At 42.6% G+C, this 11,377-nt stretch overlaps 1 protein-coding gene across 1 annotated transcript; it reads right to left on the bottom strand.

Annotated features, from left to right (window-relative positions):
- Positions 1-124: 124 nt before the first annotated feature.
- On the bottom strand, positions 125-10,491 carry LOC120452800 (relaxin receptor 2). Its single transcript, XM_039637199.2, has 10 exons — positions 10,306-10,491; positions 8,047-8,328; positions 7,789-7,969; positions 7,327-7,611; positions 6,583-6,654; positions 5,539-5,610; positions 1,671-1,742; positions 1,064-1,507; positions 739-1,013; positions 125-679 (listed from the first exon to the last, which is right to left on the bottom strand). The coding sequence occupies exons 1-10, from the start codon at positions 10,391-10,393 to the stop codon at positions 141-143; spliced, it is 2,310 nt and encodes a 769-aa protein (XP_039493133.1). The 5' UTR covers positions 10,394-10,491; the 3' UTR covers positions 125-140.
- Between the last annotated feature and the right edge of the window lie 886 nt (positions 10,492-11,377).

Genomic DNA, 11,377 nt, shown 5'->3' on the forward strand with positions numbered 1-11,377 from the left:
TTATTTCACACTTTCCTTTGGTTATCTTACACGGATAGGAATAGATATTCACATACATATATAGATATTCGATATCATAGACAAAATAAATGCTGTTAAATCTGATGGTATACAAGTTCGATCTCCGCCACAAGAATCCTTCAGTTCGACAGCGTAAGGGCTAATGGCATGGCTTTGGCCAAGGTCGTGGAGTCATCCGGATGCTGAGAGGAACCTGTTGCCGTGCCTGTCGTGGTGGTGGCCACATTCCCATTGCCCGCCTCCGCACGCTTTCTAGAAGTAATCTTCTTCCAGCCCCGCAGGAAGATTTGATTTCGATACTTGGGCGTGGTGAAGGTGTACAAGAGAGGATTAACCGCCGAGTTCAGTGGCAGCACAAAGACCACCAACCAGGCGTAGATGTCATCGGAGATGTTGTAGTTGAAGAAAACCCAAATCTTCATAACGATAATGGGCACCCAGCACAGAAAGTCGGTCAGCACGATGAAAAAGAATCGCACAGCGAATTCGCAATCCAACAAAGTGAGCGGAGTGGCACTCCGCGTCTGCCATATCGAAATGAGGAGTGCCGTGTAGAGCATCGCAATCATCACCAGCAGCAGCAGATTGACGCCCAGGAACACAAACGCCGAGTAAAGCCAGCCCATCGGAAAGGCCTCGTGGATGTGCAATGGAAAGCCTGTTAAGTTTAAATTTCTTATGAGTAAACTTACTTTTTATCATAAACATTGTGCTTACAGGTTCCGGAGTAGGATCCGTAGTAGGGTAGGGTGCTGGTCCGCCACAGAAGCACTGGTGCCACAGCCAAACCCACGCCCGTTATCCAAATGCAGATCAGAGCCAGCCACATCACACGACTGCCAATGCTGCGGTGGCCGCGGAAGGGATCGGCGATCAAGAGAAATCGCTCCAGCGACATGAAAGCCAGGATGAGCATCGAAACCTCCGAGGAGCTGACGGCCAGGGTGCCAATCAGTGTGCACTGCCACGAGGTTATCCAGTCCAGCACAACCCTGCACGATTGGGGATTAGCAAATGCCATAATCAATCGGATGTACCTTACTTGTAATACTCGTTGCGGTAGCGGTAGTCCTGCACACCGATGGTGACCAGATAGAAACCCATCAGCATATCAGCCAGAGCTAAATTCCGAATCACCATTGTCACAGCCACATTCTCATCCCGGTAGATGAAGCGTCCCCACAGCACCAAAACATTCCCGGCTATTGTCAGAGTGGCCATCACCCAGGCGGAGTAACGTAGTACTGGTTTGCTCAGCAGATCCTGAAAGGAGCTGACTCCATCGGTGGATGGTTTGCACATTTTCACTCGCGGCGTCATCGAGCAGTAGAAGAATCGATCGTAGATGATGTACGTCAGGTTGCGCATTGAGTTGATGGCCTCGAAGTCGATGTGATCATACCGAATCCCCGTGAGATTCAGGAACGAGATGTTCAGCGGCTCCATCAAACTGCGGCTGATGTGGATCGGCATTAGGGCCAGCGAGCTGAAAAATTGGTGAGTGCTCAAATAAATTATCATTAAATTATTAATTAAAGGAAACCATAAAATATTTCAACACTAATTAAGCTTAAGCCCCTTTTACTACTTGATGATATATTTTGTGATTTTTAGGAATTAAAACAAGCAAATGTTTTGAGTATACTCACAGTGCCTCCAGTCGAGTGTTGTGCAAAAATGTTTCGCCAGATAACTCCTTAATGGGATTACCGACAAGGCGGCTGTAAAAAGAAACGCACGTCTAAGAATTATTCGCAGATTTAACGTTGCTCATACGCCGCGTGTGCCACGCATAATGGCCCTGCATTTGTTGCTGATAAAGCCAAAGCAGTTGCGTTCGCGACTTTAAAAGTTGAATGGCGCGGCTTTAAGTCAAAGCCACAACAAGTTGGCCGGGGGCTTTTGAAAGTCACATAATAAAATTCTGGGCAGCGTAATAACGAAAAATCTTATTTAATAGCTGGCTGAGTATAAATCAGTGCGCAAACATTGTCTATCAGTGTGTGGCATAGATGCAACTGGCCGGGGCTTTATGTGCTCGCAGGAAAGGTCGCATCATTCATGGAAGACAGGATGCGGCACAGTGGATCCGAAACCACAACTTCTGTTTTGATATAAACTTCCTTCCTTTTTACTTCCTTTTAAACTCCGCAGGAAACAACCCATTTAATGACACACACTCCGTGTGGAGAAAGTTATCCTGCGTTATTATAATGCTCATCGCGTAGGGGCATAATAACTTTAATGTTTTCCATGGTTCGCAATTGGTGTGTTGGCTCCACCGTGTCACGTCCATGGGAATCGCCGCAGCTGATGTGAGATCTAAGGAACTGAATCTGATGGAGATGATGTTGTGAGTGAGGATGAGGATGTGGATACTGACGTTGAGCTCCATTGCTTGCACTTGTCTGGTCAATCAATGGACGAGCGCCAACTGTTAACAGTTTGTTTTTATGGTTTGTCGCCCAAAGACAATGGCCACGCCCCCCTTCCAACAACCACCCACCCACGCCCACCAGGAGCCACCACACAGATTGCTGGTAATTGTTGGCTGGCTATAAAGTTGCAGCGCGGGTAAAAGCTTCAACTAAATATTTAACTTGGCCACAAATTGAGCCGTCGAAAAATTGGTTTCTACCCTGATATTTATTATGTAAATTTCTAATTAATTATTGAGGGACAGGCCTCTTGGATCGACTGGCCTCATGATTTTGTCCAGCTGAAAGCAGGACGCTCAAAAGACCGCACTTAATAACTTCATAAATATCCGGACCGAGCCAGACGACACACACGAGCACAATTAACATATTTCCCTGGCAGGGCAACAAGTTGCAGTGCCTCGATTGTGGGCTTTCGTCCCCCTCCAAAATAAGCCCCCAGTAATGCCCATTGTTCATGGACGAGCACATCCTCCGGTGGCCACATTCACGTGGCCCATTTCGGCGAGCATCGCAAGTGCGTCAGCATCAAAAGGCCTGAGTAAACGTTGGAGGGCCGGATGGCGGTCATTGCGCATTTAAGAAAATGACAAATAAATGCCCCTAGTTGTGTTTCTGTGCTACGTGCAAGAAGCAAAAACCATGACGCTGAAATATCTCCAAGTATTACATTTGCTAGCTTCAAACAGGTGGATCTATGGTATACACTTTCTCCAAAGTTTTGGTTTACACAAAAATCCAAGTACTTATTTTTTAGAGTCGAAGAACTCTTACAGAAGCTAGTCCTGTATGAAAGTAGTTAATATTAGTATTTTATACTTTACTATTAGGGAGAGTATTTTAACTCTTATATATCCCCGCAATTTTCTCCACCTGTTAACTCATTCAACGCACCCCATTTCCAGCCAAGTGCATATTAACCAAATGATGCCATTTGCGCTTTCCTTGCAAATGACACGTTTCAGTTTGTGGATTCTTTTGGGGCAATGTGCTTCACAGAGCAACTGCCGCATTTGTTGCACTGCTGCGGGGGGGGCGGAGGCGGAGGCGGTGGCCAAGGGCTTATGTTGACCATAATTAACGTCACGGCCGTGTCCAGTGGACAATGCAGCAGTGGTGGGTCTTTAAAGCCAATGGAGCATTCGAATATCTCTGTAATGACCTGTCAGTGGCTCAGTGGCGTGACAGCAGGAATCAAATTAGTGCAGCGATTTCTCAAATATTTTCGCATTCGTTTGTTTTATGGCCACGTTCCCCCCTCCCTCCTGCCACACTTCCGAAAGCCCTGGGGGATGCTATACCAAAGACAAAACAAATCAGCAGAAATTGCTGAAGGAAGACAGATACATGAGCAGCATTTAGATGCGTATCCGATAGATACTATACACATACACGGATACACGGATACGCTGGCCAAAAGTAATTTTCGTGCAGTTTATTCTAGTCGATGCACAAAACAAAAATTGAAAACAATGCATTAATGTTTCAAATTTAACTAAGAATATAAATAAATAAAGAACTTTAAGTTATATCAACGCAGCAACACAAAGCTATTTTCCATAAGTATTAAACCCAAATCGACAGTTATTAAGTTGCACATTTTCTTTCCGTGTAGCTACAAAAGTGCTACTTCTCGCTGGAATGCTGAGAAATTCCTAGCACGCCAACAAAGGGCAAATTATTTGCATGGCTGAGGGGCGGGCAGGCTACCATGTGGGTGGTATGTTAGGTTGGCAGAAAGATGGTTAGATGGTTAGATGGTCAGATGGTAAGATGGTAAGAGGTGTCATCAACAGGCGTAAAGGATTTGCAGCTCGGATGGGGGGGAATGGCTAGATCTAATGAAGCAATGACGATTGGGGAATAGCGCCCCGAGTCGATTTCAATAAACTCCTTCATTATTGGCCCACAACTTGGCCCGGAGTTGCTTACTGGTAGTGGCCAAGGCTTTGGCGAAATTGTTTTCACATAAAATACAAATTTATTTGCATTTTTATTTGGTCGTAATAATGTTTGTTTATTTGTTGCGCTGGCTGCGCTGTGTTCGCCAGAAGTCAAAGTCCCAAAAGATACAAAAATGCCAAAGCCAAAAGTTCGCTTTCCATTCTAGCCAATCTGGTCAAGAGTGGTGTGTGTGTGTGCGGTGTATGTGGTGTGTGTGGTGTGTCCGTTATAATCCTTGATATGCTGATGTATGTATGTATATATGCTGGATGGGTTTTGGTTAAATTTATTAAGGCCACAGCTTGATGCTAGACGATGGATGCTGAGTAGCCCGAGACATTTATTGAATATGCCATTGATATATGGTTATGAAAGCAACCAGAAAGCAACATTCCATTCCTATTCCAACCACACACATTCTACACAAATCCACGCTTAAAGCTCTCTTCAATATTGAGCATACGCCATGTTGTCTGAGGCCCATCAAATTCCTTCCTCAAAGCGTTAAACAATTTGTTTTCGTTTTTACGACTGCCGTTTATAGATTTACCCCTCTTACTTTACAGTTTGCTATTACTTTCATCAAAATAAACTATGACTATAAAGGTTAGATTAGTTGGCCCAAGGGGTAAACTTTTTTATAGAGTGGGCGTGGTCAAGTTCATAAAAATATTTCTATCCTCGCAATTGTAGGGCAGTTCCTTGGTTAAGCAGCCAGCAGCCAACTTTCCTATCCCTTGTGATTATTTATCTGTCTGTGGGCTCGAAAAGTTTTCAACTTTAATATTTCATAAACAGAGTGAGAGTCGTATCGTATTTCGTATATGTAATTGCGCATTAATGAACTCAAAATTAATATCATTGACTACGATTTGGAATCACAAAGCAAATGTCCACTGAGGGATGGGAATTTCTGGCTTGGCTGCTTGAAATCCTTTGCCAAATTAGGATTTACTCTGGTGGCATTCCTGCGGCTTTGTGCTCGGTGCTGATTCTTTGACCAGAGCGCGAGTTCATTAGCTTCTGTCCCAGCATTATTCGTATTATTATGCTAATTAGCTCTGTGCGCCATAACTCATGCTTAGTGTCGGTGTTAAACTTTCAGAAATCCACCCAAACCATTCGGCATACTCACATATCTCGCATATTCTCTAGATTCGCAAAGGCTCGTCCATGGATGTGTGTGATGAGGTTGTGCTGCAGATCTCTGCGAATAAATAATGATAATGGTAAATACTGAGCGTAGAATACAACTAACTAAGCTTCTCTAACAAAACTAACTAACATCACCCACTAATATCCTTGTACATCTTTAGTATCTTTTCTTGAACTTCCCATATGCTCCAAATCACCAGATAAATTGCCAACACATATGATGTGATGATGGGCACAAATATTGCGACACAATTTATCCCATCTAAATCTCATCGCTCCCACTCGTTTGCACTGTCTGTAAAGGTTAACACATTTATTTACGTTGGCCAATTTGGGTAACTGATTTATTTTCAGTTAGCAGCAAGGCGTCGGCCACCCAGACGACCCATTGACTTATATTGTCAGCTATTGATGCATAAATTAATGATTATGTATGCTCCGTCAGTCGGGGATTTTGAGGGCGAAGCCTATAGTCTATGACCCCCGAATTCAACTCTCTTTTTCTCTTTTTTCACAAAAAATAAAGACTGGATAGGAAACCACCTTAGAAGAGTATATCTATCGTCGGCCATTCACTTTACTTTTTCGCCTTGTCACTCTTCGTTTAAATATTTGTTTAGCATATGTTACGGGCGTACACAATAAAAGTGCCAATTTATGGTTATTTGTGCATAAATTCCATTGTTTTTGGTGTTTCTTTTGCCGGTAAGAAGGTGTCGTAGTATCGAGTATCCACCTCAGTGTCATGTCAACAGTGCGTATACGCAATGCTCCATTCCTCTTTTTCGACTGCCTCAGCAACAATGTAACCCACATAAATCTCTCGAAATAAACAAGTAAAAAAACATCCGACTGAAAACGAACGAAAGCAAAATGCAACGAAGAGTAAAAATTACGCATACGCACCATAAAATCTAAGTACAACATATTTCAATAGACTTTTCGACACTTGCTGGCATCTTTTCCAATTTTTTTTTTTGCTTTTGTTGTTGCTGGTGGGTGAAAAGTTGATTGTTTTACTTACAGCAAATGTAAATTATCCAATTGGGAAAAAGTTTCCTCGCCAATGTATTCGATTCGATTGAAATCCAAATAGCTGTAAAAGTAAAGAGATATTTATGCAGGCATCCAGCAATCTGGCTAAGCTCTAGGCCTAGTTTTTCCCTATACATATATATATTTTCGGATCCGTGTACTAAGACTTCCCTAAGCTTTTTGTGTGTGCTTGTGTGGGCAAGTGAGGAATGTTTGCTTGGGGCAGACGGCAGATAATCAAAGTTGATGCAGGGCAACTAGGAATGGCTTTAAGAATTGATATAAAAATGTTCCTTAGTAGTAAAATGAATGAGTTAAATGGTACCAGTTCTAAAACTAGATGAAGAGCACTTTATGAGAGCGACAAACTTCAATGTTGCAGCCTTAAAGGGTGAACTTCAGAACGCGAGTAAACACCACTAAAGGACATCAAACGAACACTTTGGGAACAAAGTGAGTGCAGCCACGTTGACAACATTGTGTGAGTCCTTAACGGAATGAGCTTATGGCGAACTAGCTATCCAGGAGTCCACAGGAGGACACCCAATACCCGAGTAACCCAATGAGCGGTTGCAACAGCAGCTTTTAGCAGCATTTTACGCTTGAATACATCAGCAGAGCTGCTTCTCCGCAAACCAAACCAAACTGATTCCCTTTCTGTTGCTGTTTCAGTTTCAGTTGCTGTTTTTAATCTAGCAAATAGAAGAGCGACTATACAATTCGATTTACTCACACTTCGTAGAGCGACGGGATTTTCGGCAGCTGCACATTTCGCAGAGTGAGGCGATTCCTGCTCAGCACCAGCCACTCCAATCGTCTGAAGAAGCGCAGCTGCTCCATGGGCAGGTGGTGCAGGTGGTTGTTCACCAGGAACAGCCACTGGAGGCTGTGCAGCCCCACAAAGACGCCGTGTGCCAGGTGGCTGACATTGTTGTGGCTCAGCTCCAGGCGCTCCAGGTGAAAGAGGCCACTGAAGCTGCCCAGCGGCACACGTGATATGTTGTTGTACTTGAGCGTTCTGAGGGAGAAGGGAAAGTCAGGTGTTTCTACACAATTTAACTAAATTACTGCCTAGATTGATTTCACTTTCCTCAGCAGAAGAGTGAAACTAGTTTAGATTATTCTACTGCTTATATTTGTTAACTGTTTAAAGTGCAGTTTTCTTTAAATTGTATCTATATATTGCTTAACTTACAGCTTCTGCAGACGCGTCAAGTTGGCAAAGATATTGTCCCGCAGGGTCAGATTGTTGCGGATGATGATCAGATTGGTGACCTCCGAGCTGAGACGCGGAAAGCGACGCAGTTTCGCATAGCGACCGCAGTAGAGGATGGTTCGTTGGCCGCACTGACAGCCCTTCGGATATGTGACAATATCTACGGGATCACAAGTAAGTTATTGCTCAACTAAATAGAAATTTTGCGAGTGTAATTAAATTGGGACAACCACTCACCACAAGTCATGTTTAGAGTTAGGCTCTGATTCCGTGGCACCATCGGCGTGGACAAGTCCGCACCACTCGCATTCGCAGCGCTGGAGATTAGGCGCTGTTGCTTCTTTTCAATCGCATTACGCACAATCTTGTCGGCAATCTCCTTGCTGCCATAGAGGAGTCCGCACTCCACCGGATTCTCGTCGCTGCTGTCGGCGCAGTCCAGCCGACTGTCGCACATCTGGCGCCTTGGAACGCACAGCGTGCCGTTGTCGCAGGCGAAGCTGGCCGCGGGGCAGGGTCCTGGGAAAAGGACAACGCAGCGAACAGATCCCAAATTAATTATCACTCAAGGACAGCTGAGCATATTGCATTTGAGTCGCACACAGAGTTTAGTGATTTTATCCAAAACATATGTATTTCCTACGAATGCTTTGTCTTTAAGAAACCATCTTCACCTTTGCTTGAACCTCTGATAATTTCCATGCCCACATTGCGTATGAGTAATTATTTTAATCTCTAACAAACAAACTTTAAGCTCCAGCTGACAACTTAATTGTCATAAACTCTATCAAACAAAGTACTTCAGTTTATGGTTCGCCTTTTTGTCAACACATGGCAATTAAACTTAATGTGCAAAAAAGTTGTGCCTTCTTTGATTTTTGAGAGCTTTGCTTTGTTAACAATATGTGTTTTCAAGCGTTTAAATCCAGTACTTGTATCGAAATAAATTAATGTGCCATTGTAGCTAATTTAACTTCAAAAGTTAAGCTAAGTTTCTATTCAATTGAAATTTCTTATGCTTGGAATTAATTTATACCGAGATTTTTTCTGCCTGAATGCCTACAACTTTTTTTGGGGTAATTGTCGTAAAACGAAATGACATTCTTGTTTTGCATTTTATCATTTTTACGATTTGTTTGGGTACCACGCGTTGCGAGTGCTTCCAAAAATTGAGCAATTCAAATTACTAGATTATGGAACATAGTTCGTTAGACAAATGAGCAAATAAAACTGGAAGTGGAGCACCTTGAGCAGCTTTTAATCCGATTGCACGGATTGCGTCAGAAACGTATTTTTTTCGGCTGCTTTCATATTTAGCTCATAAAAACTTTTCGCCTTACACGGTAAATGGTATAAATGGTTTTAATTAAACAGAAGACATTCTGATAATCTTAGCATTTTCAAGGAATTTGATTTGATTTACAGCCTTTTAAACAAATTAAATCCTTCATGTGTTAAGCCTGAAGTCGAAATGCATTTCCTCCGGCATAATAGCCATATGAAGCTGCACAAATATATTTTCTCATATCCTTTTCCATAGACTCATACATGCATATGTGTAACTTCATTAGGAAGGACTCGGCCACACACAAAAGCATTGTGCATTAGGCGAGACTTTCAATTGCATTGTGTCCAAGACAAGGACACATGTTCACACACAAATCCTGGCTGCTAAAGGCATCCATCTCCCCAGTTGCCCGCTTTAAGTTTCCTGCTCCTTCTGGCTGATTTAAACCTAAGCCGGACAAATTGTATCTGGCAGATAAATAATTTGTCGTGATGCATGTACTCGGAATGCGAGGCGACAAAAGGGCATAAATCAAACATGTTTCGCCTATATTCCATGGCTGCCTATGGCAAATCAATACGCAAATTGGCATAAAAAAAATATATAATATTCTGGCAGCAAAGAGCAGCGCGAATTTCTCGATATTGATACTCGTAAAACAAGATAAAAGCCTCGAACGAGGAAGCAAAACATTCAGCACCCAAAAGGCCTCAGATATATATTTATTTATACTCATACTTCGATGGTTCCATCGATGTGCGAAAATTGTTTTGCGCTCAAGACAAAGTTTGTGCCGTACTCGTATTTATTTTTTTATGGTCAGCCGTTTGTTGTTCTTTTTGCCACTGCTTTTTTTTTTGCCTGATTTTTTATCGTATTATACAACAAATTACTTTCAAATACTTTTGAGTATAAAATTTATGGCCGCTTTGCAGTTTGGAATTTGATTTTGGTTTTTGCTCGAAGGCCCAAAGGAACCCTTTAAGGATATACAAATATATTCACAGCAGCTGAAGAATGTTGAGCTAAATAGTTTTGAAAGAACTTTAAGTAATACCATAAATTGTATTAGTAAGTAACTAGAGTTTAGTCTGAAAGCCAAGATATATACGAATTACAATGGGAGCTACAATCTGCATTTAAAAGTTATACAGATAGGTGTGCGAATGATGAAGTTTTTGGAAGGATATCATATGAGAAGGACTCACCCAGACTCAAGTAGAATATCACGGCGGCCAGCAGAAGGACGACGGTCATCAGACAGACGCCTACGGCGATGCTCCTCCCGTAGACCATTGCGATTTATCGGTTCGCTCCTGTTTATCCTGCACGCTCGCTTATCTAATTACTTGGCCACCATGGCTGCACTGGCTCCTTGACCGAGTTCATCATTAGGAGCACTCAATTCCCACTCCGGCCACGCCCCCATTCACCAGAAACAACAACACCAGCAGTCGTTGCGGTGCTGACTCATTGAGTTTTTATATTATTATTTCTTATATCGCAGCGTTCCTTTTTTTTTGTTTTCGCGTTAATTTCTTGTCACTTCATTTGGCTAATGTTCACAGCTCGGCGAGAAGAGTTTTAAGTGCCAGGATTACACAGCAGATGAAGCGGAAGGATGAGGATCTGGAGTTGGGGCTCAAAATTAATATTTTGAATGGCAAGTGCTTTCCACTTGGTGAGGTTTCGATTTCAGCGCTGGATAAAATTGATTTGGTGTCCATAAAAAATATGCACAATGTGCCACTTTGACAGACGCCGCGCTAAAGTTTCACAGGCGGTTTTAAGTTATTGGGTATTTAAATGTTACAAAAATATGCATTTAAGCAACTGAAAGCTGCTTTAATGAGTCGAGTTTGTATTAAATAATGCTTATTTGTGTTACAAAAAAAGAAATAGATATAAGTTGAGAGGAAGTCATAAAGCTTGCCCCGCTGAGTCTAGCAAATCGAAATGAATAATTTCAGTTGGCTCCAGTCGCAAGGTTCTATTTTTAAGCAGCCACTTTATTCCCCGATTTATGCAAGACATTAAGCCAAACTCAAGGTTACGAGTTTTGCCAAATGTACTACGAAATGGAAGTGCAATATGTGACCCCCCATTTTTCTGATTAAATTCCGCTTAATTGAGGCGGCGGCGGGGAGGTAAGGATTCAAGGGCTCAAGGTCAGCCGGAGACAAATCATAATTTCCGCAAAAGGTCACATTGTCTCTGCGATGCATGATCCCCAAAGCAAAACTGAAACTGGGCCTCTCATTATCGCAATCATCGCAATTG

Source organism: Drosophila santomea, chromosome 3R, assembly GCF_016746245.2.
Source record: "Drosophila santomea strain STO CAGO 1482 chromosome 3R, Prin_Dsan_1.1, whole genome shotgun sequence".
NCBI classification, from domain to species: domain Eukaryota; kingdom Metazoa; phylum Arthropoda; class Insecta; order Diptera; family Drosophilidae; genus Drosophila; species Drosophila santomea.